The following is a 19,906-nucleotide window of genomic DNA, read 5'->3' as shown; positions in this document are numbered from 1 at the left end:
ATATTACATTATTGTAAATACTGAATAATCTGTTCTACACTTACATATTATTATACATTTTTAAATACCAGAGTGGAGATGATGAGGACTACAGACGGATCTACACTAAGAAGATCAAACCTAGACTGAAATCAGAGGACCTTGCTGAGGGTGTAGATGTGCGTACGGAACGTCACAGCAGCACAAGCAGTGATGGAAGCACAATTACCACCATCACCCGACGAATTACTACCTACACTTTGGACATGCCAGAGGGTCCTGGGCAGCAGCAATATGAAATAGGTAGTCCAGAATTCAAGATTCACGTCCCAAGTGATGTCTCTGTCACAGGTCCACATGCCACTGGCCCATCTGAAAAACACTGGAGTGTGGGACATGTTAAAACGGCAACTGTTACAAAAGATGTTGAGCAGGGTGAAAAAGAGCTCAGATTTAAAATTCCTGCCACTGGACTTTCGGGGGAAAGGTCGTCGACTGAATTTGGGCTATCTGGAGGGATGCAGCATCAACATAGCAGTATTCAGTTACCTGGCACTAATGTAACAGATAGTGATAAGATTAATATCAGTGGACCTGGTAGAAGTACCCAAGGTTTCTCAGGTAAAATAGGTGTTGGTTTGGAGAAAGGAAATAGCAAAGGAAGCAATGGCCCTGAAGTTACTATAGGTAACCAGCAGCTGAGGGGAGCAGGTCAAGGAATCAACATCAATGTGAATGCTCCTACTGCCAGAATATCTGGTACAAGTACAGATACCACAGTAACAGCAGGTGTAGATGGCAAAATCAAAACATCAGAGGTTTCAGGTCCCAGCTTACAGACTCATGCCACTGACATCAGTTTTAAAGGGGCAAAAGTTAAGGGTAATTCTAATGTGTCTATTTCAGGCATTAAAAGTGGAATTACTGTGCCTAATACAAACATTGCAGGTGCAGCAGTTAATGTTGAAGGTTCTGGTGTTGACATTGATGGATCAGAAATGGGATATAAGTTACCGAAATTTAAAATGCCATCATTTGGAGGCCAAGATGTTGATATCAACCTCAAAGGATCCAAAATGAAAGGAGATGTTGATGTTTCGCTTCCAACTTTCAAAGGAGACCTGACATCACCTGAGATAGACATAGGAGGACCTGAGGTTAATGTTAAAGGCCCTGAAGGTGGATTCAAAATGCCCAAAATCAAAATGCCTTCATTTGGTATCAAGGGCACTGATGTTGATGTGAAGCTACCAGAAGGTAATGTTGATCTAAAAGCACAAGGAATTGACATTAAAAGTACAGCTCTTAATGTTGAGGGTCCAGGAGGAAAAATAAAAGGGTCTACATTCAACATGCCATCTGTTTCTGGACCAAAGATCTCAATGCCTGATGTTGACTTAAATGTGAAAGGACCTAAATTGAAGGGAGATATTGATGTCTCAGCACCAAAAGTCAAAGTCGATATAAAAGCACCAAAGATAGACATTGAAAGCCCAGATGTTGACATTGAAGGCCCAGAAGGTGGATTCAAGATGCCAAAAATAAAAATTCCATCATTTGGAATAAAGGGTCCCAAAGGGGAGGTCCCTGAAGTTGATGTGAATCTACCAAAAGCAGACATTAAGTTTAAGGCGCCAGAAGTTGACATTAGAGGTTCAGAACTAGAGGTAGAGCATCTGGAAGGAAAAATATCAGGTCCAAAGATTTCAATGCCAGATGTTGATTTAAACCTGAGAGGACCAAAGGTAAAGGGGGATGTGAATGTGTCTATTCCAAAGGTTGAAGGTGATATCAAGGCCCCTAAAATTGACATTAAAGGACCAGAAGTTGGTATTGAGGGCCCCGATGGAGGATTCAAGATGCCCAAAATGAAAATGCCTTCATTTGGATTCAAGGGGCCAAAACTGGAGGGCCCTGAAGTTGATGTGAAAATGCCGAAAGCAGACATTAATGTTAAGGCACCAAAAGTCGACATTGACACCCCAGATCTTGAGGTGGAGGGTCCTGAAGGAAAGATTAAAGGGCCTAAATTCAAAATGCCATCCATTTCCGGGCCAAAGATCTCAATGCCTGACGTTGACTTAAATCTTAAAGGGCCTAAAGTGAAGGGAGGTGTGGATGTGTCAGTACCCAAAGTCGAAGGTGATATCAAGGCACCAAAGATAGACATTGAAGGCCCAGATGTTGACATTGAAGGCCCAGAAGGTGGATTCAAGATGCCAAAAATAAAAATTCCATCATTTGGAATAAAGGGTCCCAAAGGGGAGGTCCCTGAAGTTGATGTGAATCTACCAAAAGCAGACATTAAGTTTAAGGCGCCAGAAGTTGACATTAGAGGTTCAGAACTAGAGGTAGAGCATCTGGAAGGAAAAATATCAGGTCCAAAGATTTCAATGCCAGATGTTGATTTAAACCTAAGAGGACCAAAGGTAAAGGGGGATGTGAATGTGTCTATTCCAAAGGTTGAAGGTGATATCAAGGCCCCTAAAATTGACATTGAAGGCCCAGAAGTTGGTATTGAGGGCCCCGATGGAGGATTCAAGATGCCCAAAATGAAAATGCCTTCATTTGGATTCAAGGGGCCAAAACTGGAGGGCCCTGAAGTTGATGTGAAAATGCCGAAAGCAGACATTAATGTTAAGGCACCAAAAGTCGACATTGACACCCCAGATCTTGAGGTGGAGGGTCCTGAAGGAAAGATTAAAGGGCCTAAATTCAAAATGCCATCCATTTCCGGGCCAAAGATCTCAATGCCTGACGTTGACTTAAATCTTAAAGGGCCTAAAGTGAAGGGAGGTGTGGATGTGTCAGTACCCAAAGTCGAAGGTGATATCAAGGCACCAAAGATAGACATTAAAGGCCCAGATGTTGACATTGAAGGCTCAGAAGGTGGATTCAAGATGCCCAAAATGAAAATGCCTTCATTTGGATTCAAGGGGCCAAAAGTGGAAGGACCTGATGTTGATGTGAAAATGCCTGATGCAGACATTAATGTTAAGGCACCAAAAGTCGACATTGACACTCCAGATCTTGAGGTGGAGGGTCCTGAAGGAAAGATCAAAGGGCCTAAATTCAAAATGCCATCCATTTCCGGGCCAAAGATCTCAATGCCTGATGTTGACTTAAATCTTAAAGGGCCTAAAGTGAAGGGAGGTGTGGATGTGTCAGTACCCAAAGTCGAAGGTGATATTAAGGCACCAAAGATAGACATTAAAGGCCCAGATGTTGACATTGAAGGCCCAGAAGGTGGATTCAAGATGCCCAAAATGAAAATGCCTTCATTTGGATTCAAGGGGCCAAAAGTGGAAGGACCTGATGTTGATGTGAAAATGCCTGACGCAGACATTAATGTTAAGGCACCAAAAGTCGACATTGACACTCCAGATCTTGAGGTGGAGGGTCCTGAAGGAAAGATCAAAGGGCCTAAATTCAAAATGCCATCCATTTCCGGGCCAAAGATCTCAATGCCTGATGTTGACTTAAATATTAAAGGGCCTAAAGTGAAGGGAGGTGTGGATGTGTCAGTACCCAAAGTCGAAGGTGATATCAAGGCACCAAAGATAGACATTAAAGGCCCAGATGTTGACATTGAAGGCCCAGAAGGTGGATTCAAGATGCCCAAAATGAAAATGCCTTCAATTGGATTCAAGGGACCAAAAGTGGAAGGACCTGATGTTGATGTGAAAATGCCTGACGCAGACATTAATGTTAAGGCACCAAAAGTCGACATTGACACTCCAGATCTTGAGGTGGAGGGTCCTGAAGGAAAGATCAAAGGGCCTAAATTCAAAATGCCATCCATTTCCGGGCCAAAGATCTCAATGCCTGATGTTGACTTAAATCTTAAAGGGCCTAAAGTGAAGGGAGGTGTGGATGTGTCAGTACCCAAAGTCGAAGGTGATATCAAGGCACCAAAGATAGACATTGAAGGCCCAGATGTTGACATTGAAGGCCCAGAAGGTGGATTCAAGATGCCCAAAATGAAAATGCCTTCATTTGGATTCAAGGGGCCAAAAGTGGAAGGACCTGACGTTGATGTGAAAATGTCGAAAGCAGACATTAATGTTAAGGCACCAAAAGTCAACATTGACACCCCAGATCTTGAGGTGGAGGGACCAGATGGAAAGATCAAAGGCCCTAAATTCAAAATGCCATCCATTTCTGGGCCAAAGATCTCAATGCCTGATGTTGACTTAAATCTTAAAGGGCCTAAAGTGAAGGGAGGTGTGGATGTGTCAGTACCCAAAGTCGAAGGTGATATCAAGGCACCAAAGATAGACATTGAAGGCCCAGATGTTGACATTGAAGGCCCAGAAGGTGGATTCAAGATGCCCAAAATGAAAATGCCTTCATTTGGATTCAAGGGGCCAAAAGTGGAAGGACCTGACGTTGATGTGAAAATGCCGAAAGCAGACATTAATGTTAAGGCACCAAAAGTCAACATTGACACCCCAGATCTTGAGGTGGAGGGACCAGATGGAAAGATCAAAGGCCCTAAATTCAAAATGCCATCCATTTCTGGGCCAAAGATCTCAATGCCTGATGTTGACTTAAATCTTAAAGGGCCTAAAGTGAAGGGAGGTGTGGATGTGTCAGTACCCAAAGTCGAAGGTGATATCAAGGCACCAAAGATAGACATTGAAGGCCCAGATGTTGACATTGAAGGCCCAGAAGGTGGATTCAAGATGCCCAAAATGAAAATGCCTTCATTTGGATTCAAGGGGCCAAAAGTGGAAGGACCTGACGTTGATGTGAAAATGCCGAAAGCAGACATAAATGTTAAGGCACCAAATGTCAACATTGACACCCCAGATCTTGAGGTGGAGGGACCAGATGGAAAGATCAAAGGCCCTAAATTCAAAATGCCATCCATTTCTGGGCCAAAGATCTCAATGCCTGATGTTGACTTAAATCTTAAAGGGCCTAAAGTGAAGGGAGGTGTGGATGTGTCAGTACCCAAAGTCGAAGGTGATATCAAGGCACCAAAGATAGACATTGAAGGCCCAGATGTTGACATTGAAGGCCCAGAAGGTGGATTCAAGATGCCCAAAATGAAAATGCCTTCATTTGGATTCAAGGGGCCAAAAGTGGAAGGACCTGACGTTGATGTGAAAATGCCGAAAGCAGACATTAATGTTAAGGCACCAAAAGTCAACATTGACACCCCAGATCTTGAGGTGGAGGGACCAGATGGAAAGATCAAAGGCCCTAAATTCAAAATGCCATCCATTTCTGGGCCAAAGATCTCAATGCCTGATGTTGACTTCAATCTGAAAGGACCTAAAGGAAAGGTAGATTTTGATGTTTCAGTACCCAAAGTCGAGGGTGAAATCAAGGCACCAAAGATGGATATTGAAGGCCCAGATGTTGACATTGAAGGTCCAGAGGGTGGATTCAAGATGCCCAAAATGAAAATGCCTTCATTTGGATTCAAAGGGCCAAAAGTGGAGGGACCTGACGTTGATGTGAAACTTCCAAAAGCAGACATTGATGTTAAGGCACCAGAAATTGACATTAAGGGTCCAGAAATTGAGGTGGAGGGACCAGATGGAAAGATCAAAGGACCTAAATTCAAAATGCCATCCATTTCTGGGCCAAAGATCTCTATGCCTGATGTTGACTTTAATTTGAAAGGACCTAAAGTGATGGGAGATATGGATGTGTCAGTACCCAAAGTCGAGGGTAAAATCAAGGCACCAAAGATAGATATTGAAGGCCCAGATATTGACATTGAAGGTCCAGAGGGTGGATTCAAGATGCCCAAAATGAAAATGCCTTCATTTGGATTCAAGGGGCCAAAACTGGAGGGCCCTGAAGTTGATGTGAAAATGCCAAAAGCAGACATTAATGTTAAGGCACCAAAAGTCGACATTGACACCCCAGATCTTGGGGTGGAGGGTCCTGAAGGAAAGATCAAAGGCCCTAAATTCAAAATGCCATCCATTTCTGGGCCAAAGATCTCAATGCCTGATGTTGACTTTAATTTGAAAGGACCTAAAGTGAAGGGAGATATGGATGTGTCAGTACCGAAGGTAGAAGGTGATATCAAGACACAAAAGATAGATATTGAAGGCCCAGATGTTGACATTGAAGGCCCAGAGGGTGGATTCAAGATGCCCAAAATTAAAATGCCTTCATTTGGATTCAAAGGGCCAAAAGTGGAGGGACCTGACATTGATGTGAAACTTCCAAAAGCAGATATTGATGTTAAAGCACCAGAAATTGACATTAAGGGTCCAGAATTTGAGGTGGAGGGACCAGATGGAAAGATCAAAGGACCTAAATTCAAAATGCCATCCATTTCTGGGCCAAAGATCTCAATGCCTGATGTTGACTTTAATTTGAAAGGACCTAAAGTGAAGGGAGATATGGATGTGTCAGTACCGAAAGTTGAAGGTAATATCAAGGCACCAAAGATAGATATTGAAGGCCCAGATGTTGACATTGAAGGCCCTGAGGGTGGATTCAAGATGCCCAAAATCAAAATGCCTTCATTTGGATTCAAAGGGCCAAAAGTGGAGGGACCTGACATTGATGTGAAACTTCCAAAAGCAGACATTGATGTTAAAGCACCAGAAATTGACATTAAGGGTCCAGAATTTGAGGTGGAGGGACCAGATGGAAAGATCAAAGGACCTAAATTCAAAATGCCATCCATTTCTGGGCCAAAGATCTCAATGCCTGATGTTGACTTTAATTTGAAAGGACCTAAAGTGAAGGGAGATATGGATGTGTCAGTACCGAAAGTTGAAGGTGATATCAAGGCACCAAAGATAGATATTGAAGGCCCAGATGTTGACATTGAAGGCCCAGAGGGTGGATTCAAGATGCCCAAAATCAAAATGCCTTCATTTGGATTCAAAGGGCCAAAATTGGAGGGACCTGACATTGATGTAAAACTCCCAAAAGCAGACATTGATGTTAAAGCACCAGAAATTGACATTAAGGGTCCAGAACTTGAGGTGGAGGGACCAGATGGAAAGATCAAGGGATCTAAATTCAAAATGCCATCCATTTCTGGGCCAAAGATCTCTATGCCTGATGTTGACTTCAATCTGAAAGGACCTAAAGGAAAGGGAGATTTTGATGTTTCAGTACCCAAAGTCGAGGGTGAAATCAAGGCACCAAAAATAGATGTTGAAGGCCCAGATGTTGACATTGAAGGCCCAGAGGGAGGATTCAAGATGCCCAAAATGAAAATGCCTTCATTTGGATTCAAAGGGCCAAAAGTGGAGGGACCTGACATTGATGTGAAACTTCCAAAAGCAGACATTGATGTTAAGGCACCAGAAATTGACATTAAGGGTCCAGAATTTGAGGTGGAGGGACCAGATGGAAAGATCAAAGGACCTAAATTCAAAATGCCATCCATTTCTGGGCCAAAGATCTCTATGCCTGATGTTGACTTTAATTTGAAAGGACCTAAAGTGAAGGGAGATATGGATGTGTCAGTACCGAAGGTTGAAGGTGATATCAAGGCACCAAAGATAGATATTGAAGGCCCTGATGTTGACATTGAAGGCCCAGAGGGTGGATTCAAGATGCCCAAAATCAAAATGCCTTCATTTGGATTCAAAGGGCCAAAATTGGAGGGACCTGACATTGATGTAAAACTCCCAAAAGCAGACATTGATGTTAAAGCACCAGAAATTGACATTAAGGGTCCAGAACTTGAGGTGGAGGGGCCAGATGGAAAGATCAAAGGACCTAAATTTAAAATGCCATCCATTTCTGGGCCAAAGATCTCTATGCCTGATGTTGACTTTAATTTGAAAGGACCTAAAGTGAAGGGAGATATGGATGTGTCAGTACCGAAGGTTGAAGGTGACATCAAAGCACCAAAGATAGATATTGAAGGCCCTGATGTTGATATTGAAGGCCCAGAGGGTGGATTCAAGATGCCCAAAATCAAAATGCCTTCATTTGGATTCAAAGGGCCAAAATTGGAGGGACCTGACATTGATGTAAAACTCCCAAAAGCAGACATTGATGTTAAAGCACCAGAAATTGACATTAAGGGTCCAGAACTTGAGGTGGAGGGACCAGATGGAAAGATCAAGGGACCTAAATTCAAAATGCCATCCATTTCTGGGCCAAAGATCTCTATGCCTGATGTTGACTTCAATCTCAAAGGACCTAAAGGAAAGGGAGATTTTGATGTTTCAGTACCCAAAGTCGAGGGTGAAATCAAGGCACCAAAGATAGATGTTGAAGGCCCAGATGTTGACATTGAAGGCCCAGAGGGAGGATTCAAGATGCCCAAAATCAAAATGCCTTCATTTGGATTCAAAGGGCCAAAAGTGGAGGGACCTGACATTGATGTGAAACTTCCAAAAGCAGACATTGATGTTAAGGGACCAGAAATTGGCATTAAGGGTCCAGGACTTGAGGTGGAGGGACCAGATGGGAAGATCAAAGGACCTAAATTTAAAATGCCATCCATTTCTGGGCCAAAGATCTCAATGCCTGATGTTGACTTCAATCTGAAAGGACCTAAAGTGAAGGGAGATATGGATGTGTCAGTACCGAAGGTCGAAGGTGATATTAAGGCACCAAAGATAGATATTAAAGGACCAGATGTTGACATTGAAGGCCCAGAAGGTGGATTCAAGATGCCCAAAATCAAAATGCCTTCATTTGGATTCAAGGGACCAAAAGTGGAGGGACCTGATGTTGATGTGAAACTTCCAAAAGCAGACATTGATGTTAAGGCACCAGAAATTGACATTAAAGGTCCAGAGCTTGAGGTGGAGGGACCAGATGGAAAGATCAAAGGACCTAAATTCAAAATGCCATCCATTTCTGGGCCAAAGATCTCTATGCCTGATGTTGACTTTAATTTGAAAGGGCCTAAAGTCAAGGGAGATGTGGATGTTTCAGTTCCAAAAATTGAAGGTGACCTCAAAGGTCCAAAAGTCAACATTGAAGGCCCAGATGTTGACATTGAAGGTCCAGAAGGTGGATTCAAGATGCCAAAGATGAAAATGCCTTCATTTGGATTCAAGGGGCCCAAAGTCGAAGGACCAGATGTTGATTTGAAAATGCCAAAAGGAAATATTGATCTTAAAACACCAAATATTGACATTGACACTCCAGATCTTGACATTGAAGGTCCAGAGGGAAAGATCAAGGGACCTAAATTCAAAATGCCAACAATATCAGGTCCAAAGATCTCAATGCCTGATATGGACTTCAACCTGAAAGGACCGAAAGTCAAGGGAGATGTGGATGTTTCAGTTCCAAAAATTGAAGGTGACCTCAAAGGTCCAAAAGTCAACATTGAAGGCCCAGATGTTGACATTGAAGGTCCAGAAGGTGGATTCAAGATGCCAAAGATGAAAATGCCTTCATTTGGATTCAAGGGGCCCAAAGTCGAAGGACCAGATGTTGATTTGAAAATGCCAAAAGGAAATATTGATCTTAAAACACCAAATGTTGACATTGACACTCCAGATCTTGACATTGAAGGTCCAGAGGGAAAGATCAAGGGACCTAAATTCAAAATGCCAACAATATCAGGTCCAAAGATCTCAATGCCTGATATGGACTTCAACCTGAAAGGACCGAAAGTCAAGGGTGATATGGATGTTTCAGTTCCAAAAATTGAAGGTGACATCAAAGGCCCAAAAGTCAACATTGAAGGCCCGGATGTTGACATTGAAGGCCCAGAAGGTGGATTCCACATGCCAAAGATCAAGATGCCTTCATTTGGATTCAAGGGTCCCAAAGTCGAAGGACCAGATGTTGATTTGAAAATGCCCAAAGGAAATATTGACCTTAAAGCACCAAATGTTGACATTAACACTCCAGATCTTGACATTGAAGGCCCAGAGGGAAAGATCAAGGGACCTAAATTCAAAATGCCAACAATATCAGGTCCGAAGATCTCAATGCCTGATGTGGACTTCAACCTAAAAGGACCGAAATTCAAGGGTGATATGGATGTTTCAGTTCCAAAAATTGAAGGTGACATCAAAGGCCCAAAAGTCAACATTGAAGGCCCGGATGTTGACATTGAAGGCCCAGAAGGTGGATTCCACATGCCAAAGATCAAGATGCCTTCATTTGGATTCAAGGGTCCCAAAGTCGAAGGACCAGATGTTGATTTGAAAATGCCCAAAGGAAATATTGACCTTAAAGCACCAAATGTTGACATTAACACTCCAGATCTTGACATTGAAGGCCCAGAGGGAAAGATCAAGGGACCTAAATTCAAAATGCCAACAATATCAGGTCCGAAGATCTCAATGCCTGATGTGGACTTCAACCTAAAAGGACCGAAATTCAAGGGTGATATGGATGTCTCAATTCCAAAAATTGAAGGTGACCTTAAAGGTCCAAAAGTCGACATTGAGGGCCCAGATGTTGACATTGAAGGCCCAGAAGGTGGATTCAAGATGCCAAAGATGAAAATGCCTTCATTTGGGTTCAAAGGTCCCAAAGTTGAAGGACCAGATGTTGATTTGAAAATGCCAAAAGGAAATATTGATCTTAAAGCACCAAATGTTGACATTGACACTCCAGACCTTGACATTGAAGGTCCAGAGGGAAAGATCAAGGGACCTAAATTCAAAATGCCAACAATATCAGGTCCAAAGATCTCAATGCCTGATGTGGACTTCAACCTGAAAGGACCGAAATTCAAGGGTGATATGGATGTTTCAGTTCCAAAAATTGAAGGTGACATCAAAGGTCCAAAAGTTGACATTGAAGGCCCAGATGTTGACATTGAAGGCCCAGAAGGTGGATTCAGGATGCCAAAGATGAAAATGCCTTCATTTGGATTCAAAGGTCCCAAAGTCGAAGGACCAGATGTTGATTTGAAAATGCCAAAAGGAAATATTGATCTTAAAGCACCAAATGTTGACATTGACACTCCAGACCTTGACATTGAAGGCCCAGAAGGTGGATTCAAGATGCCAAAGATGAAAATGCCTTCATTTGGATTCAAAGGTCCCAAAGTCGAAGGAGCAGATGTTGATTTGAAAATGCCAAAAGGAAATATTGATCTTAATGCTCCAAATGTTGACATTGACACTCCAGACCTTGACATTGAAGGTCCTGGGGGAAAGATCAAGGGGCCTAAATTCAAAATGCCAACAATATCAGGTCCAAAGATCTCAATGCCTGACGTTGACCTTAACCTGAAAGGACCCAAGATGAAGGGTGATGTTGATGTATCAAGTCCAAAGTTTGAAGCTGACATCAAAGGACCAAAGATTGAGATCGAAGGCCCAGATGTAGATATCAGTGGACCTGACGCTGGTTTAAAAAAGCATAAATTCAAAATGCCCAAAATTGGTTTTAAAGGGCCAAAGATTGAGGGTGCTGATGTGGAAGGTCGAAGTCCAGAGGGTGGATTTAAATTACCAAAATTTAAAATGCCTAAATTTGGTTTCAAATCACCCAAGGTTGAAGGCCCAGATATCGATTTGCCTAAAGCAGATGTTGATATTGGATCTGTAGAACTTGATATCAATGCTCCTGACATGCCCAAGGCTGCTTTTGATCTTAAAGCACCAAGTGTTGACATTGAATGCCCAGATGTTGACATTGAAGGTCCAGAAGGTGGATTCAAGATGCCAAAGATCAAAATGCCTTCATTTGGATTCAAGGGGCCCAAAGTCGAAGGACCAGATGTTGATTTGAAAATGCCAAAAGGAAATATTGATCTTAAAGCACCAAATGTTGACATTGACACTCCAGATCTTGACATTGAAGGTCCAGAGGGAAAGATCAAGGGACCTAAATTCAAAATGCCAACAATATCAGGTCCAAAGATCTCAATGCCTGATATGGACTTCAACCTGAAAGGACCGAAAGTCAAGGGAGATGTGGATGTTTCAGTTCCAAAAATTGAAGGTGACCTCAAAGGTCCAAAAGTCAACATTGAAGGCCCAGATGTTGACATTGAAGGTCCAGAAGGTGGATTCAAGATGCCAAAGATGAAAATGCCTTCATTTGGATTCAAGGGGCCCAAAGTCGAAGGACCAGATGTTGATTTGAAAATGCCAAAAGGAAATATTGATCGATCTTAAAACACCAAATATTGACATTGACACTCCAGATCTTGACATTGAAGGTCCAGAGGGAAAGATCAAGGGACCTAAATTCAAAATGCCAACAATATCAGGTCCAAAGATCTCAATGCCTGATATGGACTTCAACCTGAAAGGACCGAAAGTCAAGGGAGATGTGGATGTTTCAGTTCCAAAAATTGAAGGTGACCTCAAAGGTCCAAAAGTCAACATTGAATGCCCAGATGTTGACATTGAAGGTCCAGAAGGTGGATTCAAGATGCCAAAGATCAAAATGCCTTCATTTGGATTCAAGGGGCCCAAAGTCGAAGGACCAGATGTTGATTTGAAAATGCCAAAAGGAAATATTGATCTTAAAACACCAAATGTTGACATTGACACTCCAGATCTTGACATTGAAGGTCCAGAGGGAAAGATCAAGGGACCTAAATTCAAAATGCCAACAATATCAGGTCCAAAGATCTCAATGCCTGATATGGACTTCAACCTGAAAGGACCGAAATTAAAGGGTGATGTGGATGTTTCAGTTCCAAAAATTGAAGGTGACATCAAAGGTCCAAAAATCGACATTGAAGGCCCAGATGTTGACATTGAAGGCCCAGAAGGTGGATTCAAGATGCCAAAGATCAAAATGCCTTCATTTGGAATCAAAGGTCCCAAAGTCGAAGGACCAGATGTTGATTTGAAAATGCCAAAAGGAAATATTGATCTTAAAGCACCAAATGTTGACATTGACACTCCAGATCTTGACATTGAAGGTCCAGAGGGAAAGATCAAGGGACCTAAATTCAAAATGCCAACAATATCAGGTCCAAAGATCTCAATGCCTGATGTGGACTTCAACCTAAAAGGACCGAAATTCAAGGGTGATATGGATGTTTCAGTTCCAAAAATTGAAGGTGACCTCAAAGGTCCAAAAGTCGACATTGAAGGCCCAGATGTTGACATAGAAGGCCCAGAAGGTGGATTCAAGATGCCAAAGATGAAAATGCCTTCATTTGGATTCAAAGGTCCCAAAGTTGAAGGACCAGATGTTGATTTGAAAATGCCAAAAGGAAATATTGATCTTAAAACACCAAATGTTGACATTGACACTCCAGATCTTGACATTGAAGGTCCAGAGGGAAAGATCAAGGGACCTAAATTCAAAATGCCAACAATATCAGGTCCAAAGATCTCAATGCCTGATATGGACTTTAACCTGAAAGGACCGAAAGTCAAGGGTGATATGGATGTTTCAGTTCCAAAAATTGAAGGTGACATCAAAGGCCCAAAAGTCAACATTGAAGGCCCGGATGTTGACATTGAAGGCCCAGAAGGTGGATTCCACATGCCAAAGATCAAGATGCCTTCATTTGGATTCAAGGGTCCCAAAGTCGAAGGACCAGATGTTGATTTGAAAATGCCCAAAGGAAATATTGATCTTAAAGCACCAAATGTTGACATTAACACTCCAGATCTTGACATTGAAGGCCCAGAGGGAAAGATCAAGGGACCTAAATTCAAAATGCCAACAATATCAGGTCCGAAGATCTCAATGCCTGATGTGGACTTCAACCTAAAAGGACCGAAATTCAAGGGTGATATGGATGTCTCAATTCCAAAAATTGAAGGTGACCTTAAAGGTCCAAAAGTCGACATTGAGGGCCCAGATGTTGACATTGAAGGCCCAGAAGGTGGATTCAAGATGCCAAAGATGAAAATGCCTTCATTTGGGTTCAAAGGTCCCAAAGTTGAAGGACCAGATGTTGATTTGAAAATGCCAAAAGGAGATATTGATCTTAAAGCACCAAATGTTGACATTGAAGCTCCAGACTTTGACATTGAAGGCCCTGAGGGAAAAATCAAGGGGCCTAAATTCAAAATGCCAACAATATCAGGTCCGAAGATCTCAATGCCTGATGTGGACTTCAACCTAAAAGGACCGAAATTCAAGGGTGATATGGATGTTTCAGTTCCAAAAATTGAAGGTGACATCAAAGGTCCAAAAGTCGACATTGAAGGCCCAGATGTTGACATTGAAGGCCCAGAAGGTGGATTCAAGATGCCAAAGATGAAAATGCCTTCATTTGGATTCAAAGGTCCTAAACTTGAAGGACCAGATGTTGATTTGAAAATGCCAAAAGGAGATTTTGAACTTAAAGGTCCAAATGTGGACATTGACACTCCAGACCTTGACATTGAAGGCCCAGGGGGGAAAATCAAGGGGCCTAAATTCAAAATGCCAACAATATCAGGTCCAAAGATATCAATGCCTGATGTGGACTTTAACCTGAAAGGACCGAAATTCAAGGGTGATATGGATGTTTCAGTTCCAAAAATTGAAGGTGACATCAAAGGTCCAAAAGTCGACATTGAAGGCCCAGATGTTGACATTGAAGGCCCAGAAGGTGGATTCAAGATGCCAAAGATGAAAATGCCTTCATTTGGATTCAAAGGTCCCAAAGTCGAAGGACCAGATGTTGATTTGAAAATGCCAAAAGGAAATATTGATCTTAAAGCACCAAATGTTGATATTGAAACACCAGATCTTGAAATAGAAGGTCCAGAAGGAAAAATCAAGGGGCCTAAATTCAAAATGCCGACAATATCAGGTCCAAAGATCTCAATGCCTGATATGGACTTCAACCTGAAAGGACCAAAAGTAAAGGGTGATTTGGATATTTCTGGCCCTAAAGTTGAAGGTGATATCAAAGCTCCAAAAGTTAACATTGAAGGCCCAGATGTTGATATTGAGGGACCTGAAGGAGGATTTAAGATGCCAAAAATGAAAATGCCATCATTTGGATTCAAAGGGCCAAAGGTTGAAGGACCCAATGTTGATATAAATCTATCTAAAGTCGATATTGATGGAAAAGCACCAGAGGTTGACATTGAAGGCCCAGAAGGAAAGATCAAGGGGCCAAAATTCAAAATGCCAACAATATCAGGTCCATCACTCTCAATGCCAGATGTTGACTTCAACCTAAAAGGACCAAAAATAAAGGGTGATAGTGACATCTCTGTTCCAAAGTTTGAGGGTGATATCAAGATGCCAAAAGTTGACATTGAGGGCCCAGATGTTGATATTGAGGGAGCAGAGGGAGGATTTAAGATGCCGAAGATCAAAATGCCTTCATTTGGATTTAAAGGGCCAAAAGTGGAAGGAGGTGATATTGATGTACATTTGCCAAGAGCTGATATTGATCTGAAAGCTCCTGATGTCAACATTACACGTCCAGATATAGACATTGAAGGCCCAGAGGGAAAAATCAAAGGGCCTAAATTCAAAATGCCATCCATTTCTGGTCCAAATATCTCAATGCCTGATGTTGACTTCAATCTGAAAGGACCTAAGATGAAGGGAGATTTGGATATGTCTGTACCAAAAATTGAAGGTGACATCAAAGCACCAAAGATCGACATTGAAGGCCCAAGTATAGAAGGCCCTGAAGGTAACATTAAAGGGCCTAGATTTAAAATGCCATCAATTTCTACACCGAAAGTCTCAATGCCTGATGTTGACATTAACCTTAAAGGTCCAAAAGTGAAGGGAGACATAGATGTATCAGTACCAAAGATTGGTAGAAAAATTGAAGGTCCAGACTTTGACATCAAAGGTCCCAGTTTTGAAAGGCCAGAAGTCAAGTTTCCAAAATTCAAGGGCCCCAGTTTTGGGATAAAATCTCCAAAAGTACAAGGTCCAGAAATTGACCTCCCTGATCCTAACATTGGCATTGCAGGTCCTGACATTACTGTAGAGGGGCCAGAGGCAAATATCAAAGCGCCAAAAGTCAAGAAACCCAAATTCCATATGGGTGGAAAAAGCCCCAAATTAGATCTTCCCGATGTTGATGCTAGTGCTGCCGCTCCTGATGTAGACATAAGTCTGAAAGGAAAGAAGGGAAAATTCAAATTACCTAAAGTGAAAGGAAAGGGGAAAAACAGTGGTGCTGACATAAGTCTCAAAGCACATGATATTGAATTAGAGGCAGAATCACCTGACCTGCATATCAAAGGACCTAAAGTAAAGAAGCCATTGTTTGGAAGACTGCATTTTCCGGATGTTGAACTTGACATTGGGTCTCCTAAAGGAAAAGGGCCAAAGCTCAAATCAGGTGTAAGCACTTCCAGTCTAGAAAGACAAGATATGAATGTCAGCTTGAGTACACCTGAAATAAATGTTGAGGCCCCTGGTCTTGACATTAAAGGGCCAAAGTTTTCTGCCCCAGATATCAGTCTGAAGGGTCCAGAAATAAAGGGAGGATTTGGAGAGGGGAGAGTGGGCGCTGAGGGGAAGGTCATGAAATATGATGTTAAAGGTGGAGCAAGTATGGGCATGGAGGGATCTGGTGAGATGGAGTACCCAGAGGGACATGTTTCATTTCCAAAGATAAAAGTTCCAAAGTTTGGTATTGCATTACCCAGACTGGAAGGGCCAGAGGTTGGGGTGGATGTTGGGGCTAGTGAAGTTAGTGGAGGGGCTGAAATGGCAGCTCCATCTATGAGTGGTCATATTGGTTCAGATCTGCATGACCCTGAACTTAAATCAGGTGGGAAAGTGAAGGTGAAGATGCCCAAATTCTTTGGCAAGTCAAAGACTAAGGGTGGAAGTGCTGCTGACCTTACCATGGGCAGTCCAGATGTCAAAGTGTCAAGAGACCTCAGCTTGAGTTCTGGAGAGTTGCAAAGTGGCAAAATGTCAGTAGGGGGAAGTACTGAACTTAGAGTTTCACCCAAAAGCAAATCCGCATCTCTTGATCTTTTCAAAAAATCACGACATCGCTCTTCATCTTTCAGTGATGAAGGGGAACTGGCCTCTCCTGCCTCTGCTTCAGGTCACTTAGAGGCAGGCAGTGGCGATATATCTGTGGATATTGGTGGGGGTAAGGTCAAGGGGAAAAAGGGAAAGTTGAAATTTGGCACATTTGGTGGATTTGGAGCCAAATCCAAAGGTTCATATGAGGTGACACTAGGAGAGCAGGCTGAAGGAAAGCTAGAGGGAGGTAGTGATGTGGCACTGTCATCGAAAAAGTCAAGAATGTCTTCCTCTTCCAGTAGTGATAGTGGATCAAAGAGTGGGTTTCATTTTCCAAGACTAGAGCTTGCTGTGTCACCTAAGAAATAAGAAATGGTGATACAAAAAGCACTAATGTACTCATATTGTTATTGTTATTTTTCCACTCATAACTAATCTTCAAGCATCTGAAATCAAATAGCATATTCACACCATTCTCTTTGAATCCTCACTGCACAGTCACATAATTACTAATAATCAATATATGTGAGTTGTATTCATTCGCTCTCTTATCCCAGTCCAGCAATTTAGAAGCCTCTCGAGGTACATACCATATTTTTGCTATTAAACTGTAAATAAGAAAAAAAACTGTATTGTAATTATTTTTTTTCCTTTTGTACATAGTTAAATTTTATTGAGACTACACCATCTCACAAAAATCAAGCAGTGCCTTAGAGAATCCAAACAATATTTGCATTTTGTTTTGATTTTTTATCATTTCTTTTTTTAACATGTAATATTTTAAAAAACACAAATACTGGGAGTAATTCACAACATATTGCAATCACTGTATTACTGATAAGAATGTGTTTTTGCATATACACTTAGAGCAGTGAAAATCTTTATATTTGAAATTATGCAACTATTTTGCAGCATCACATATAATCATTCCTGTTTTCACAGTTACCAAAATGATTTGCAGGACAATCCTTTTGCAAGAAAAAATGAGATTTTAACAAATGTCTTTTGTACAAACTGTAAATAAACTGTGGCTGCCTCATCCTACTGCAGAGATGGGCAGAATTGGAATTTCAATCTATAAAAGAATAGGTATATAATATTCCCATTACAATTTCACCTGGGTTACATTTTTGTCACTATCCAAATTATTTATATTTGGTAAAACTTGTTAATGATAACCTAAATAAAAAAAATGTGTTTTTCTATAAACTAGGTTACTGCTTTTGAAAGTGTACACAATAGTTCATCCATTTCCCATCACACATTACCTTAAATTGAGATGATTGTTTCTCTCTCTCCCTCTCACTCTCTCTCTCAGCAAATATGGTAGTGTCTGGTGGAAAAACTAAGGGTGACAATTTCACTTTAATCACTAATAAAATGTTGTTCACTCTCAGCTGCAGATCCTAAATTGTATTTTTCTATGTTTCTTCCTGTTACAAAACAAACCAAATAAACTGTACAAGTACCCACGGGGTTTACTGTCATTCATGTCACTGTTTTAATTTACACTTATACACACTGTAGGCTATATCATATTTACTGTATCATTAACCATCATGATCATTGGCTATAACAACTGATTGAGTTTGATTGAAATTGATTATGTATTAAGAATATTGTACAGCATATAAGGTCCAGAAAAGAAATGTAAAAATGTTGAGTATGAGGACTGGTTTTCAGACCAGCTCATTATCATTATTAGCATTTAGATCAGGGGTCTCAAACTCAAATGAGCTGGGGGCCAATTCTGCCAACGTCATCTGATTGGAGGGCCGGCTATTTCTGAAAATGCAATGTTCTTTTTTTCAAATACCACACAAAACTGCAAACAGAAAGTGCAAGTGTTTTTATCTAGTTTTAGACACCTGTGCTAGCAACCTTAGCTTATAAATAAAATAATGATAAAATAAATATTAATACAAATTATCAAATAAATGAAAAACATAAAAACAGGTATGTGTGTGTGTTTCACACCAAATAAAAATATTTCCTCTCATAACTTTTTTAAACCTGGCAAACTAGGCATCAGGGTTAAGAAAGCAACACCATTGGATTTTTATATCAAAAGTTCAAAAGGCCATGGCTTGAAAGTGGTCAGAGATAAAGTCCTACTGTAAATGTAAAAATCTTTGAGTAAAACAAAAATTTATGAAGGGGGTAAATTTACCCATCTAATTTGTCACTGGATGGCAAGCACCTCAAAATTATGCACCTTTCAGTAAATACTGGACAGGTTTACTTTCCTTTTTTCATATTACCCACATAACAAATTTACAGGAAAACACCTAAGATGTATACCAACACCTAAGATGTTGTGGTTTAGTAATAGATTACTACAATATAGGCCTACAATAAAGTATTCTGGTCAAACAGTTCCTATCGCGGGTAATCTGCAGTACCCAGAAGTTCGCATCATATTGCGGGTGACTTTGTAGTTCTTTAGAGCCCTATTTCTACTAGCCCTGCTGTCTGTACCACATCCATTACGGACACTCATCACGATTACCACTGCAACCTCCAAGCTATGTTGGGCAGAGGGTCGAAACAAGCATGGTATGCTTAGTGGACACCGTTGTATATACATGCACCTCCATTCACAGACGCACCGTGACTATCACTGTCATAGACGATCGATCATAATCTCCAAAAGGATATTCTCCTTCAGAATTAGAATAGGTGAATAACATAGCTTACCTAAGACTTCATCACACGTGAACGTTTTTCAAAATTTGGTGTAGGCCTATTTCTGCTTAATTTCTGCTTCAATTTCTGCAACACTATGGCCTGCATCGCTTCCGCGTCATTACATATGCACGTCTTTGTGTTTCTCGCGTGTAGTATTTCCTGAAAACTTTGCGCAGCGATTTTGGGTTTGAATCAAGCTCTGGATGTCTTGCACATAGTGGAGCAGAGTAGGCCTACAAATGAGATTTGTCACCGTACCTGGATCTATCGTCTATTTTAATCAGTATCGTTGTTTGTCGCAATTAATAGCCTCAAGGGCCGGATTACATTATTATTTTGTCATACGTCGCGGGCCGGAATTGGGCAGGGCGCGGGCCGGATTTGGCCCGCGGGCCGGGTGTTTGAGACCCCTGATTTAGATAGATAGATAGATAGATAGATAGATAGATAGATAGATACTTTA

At 41.4% G+C, this 19,906-nt stretch overlaps 1 protein-coding gene across 1 annotated transcript in view; it reads left to right on the top strand.

The window, feature by feature from the left end:
- Positions 1-18,227, top strand: part of ahnak (AHNAK nucleoprotein) — a 31,589-nt gene extending 13,362 nt beyond the window's left edge. The window contains 2 exon segments of the mRNA XM_076292386.1: positions 72-12,005; positions 12,007-18,227. Coding sequence (XP_076148501.1) covers positions 72-12,005; positions 12,007-17,124 — 17,052 coding nt within the window. The 3' untranslated portion in view covers positions 17,125-18,227.
- The last annotated feature ends 1,679 nt before the right edge of the window (positions 18,228-19,906 follow it).

This window comes from Alosa pseudoharengus, unplaced genomic scaffold (genome assembly GCF_046254945.1).
Source record: "Alosa pseudoharengus isolate Yale_2024_CS ecotype anadromous, Long Island Sound unplaced genomic scaffold, YU_APseudo_1.1 YU_APseudo_1.1_scf_19, whole genome shotgun sequence".
NCBI lineage: Eukaryota > Metazoa > Chordata > Actinopteri > Clupeiformes > Clupeidae > Alosa > Alosa pseudoharengus.
This window is presented reverse-complemented; position numbering and strand designations above follow the sequence as displayed.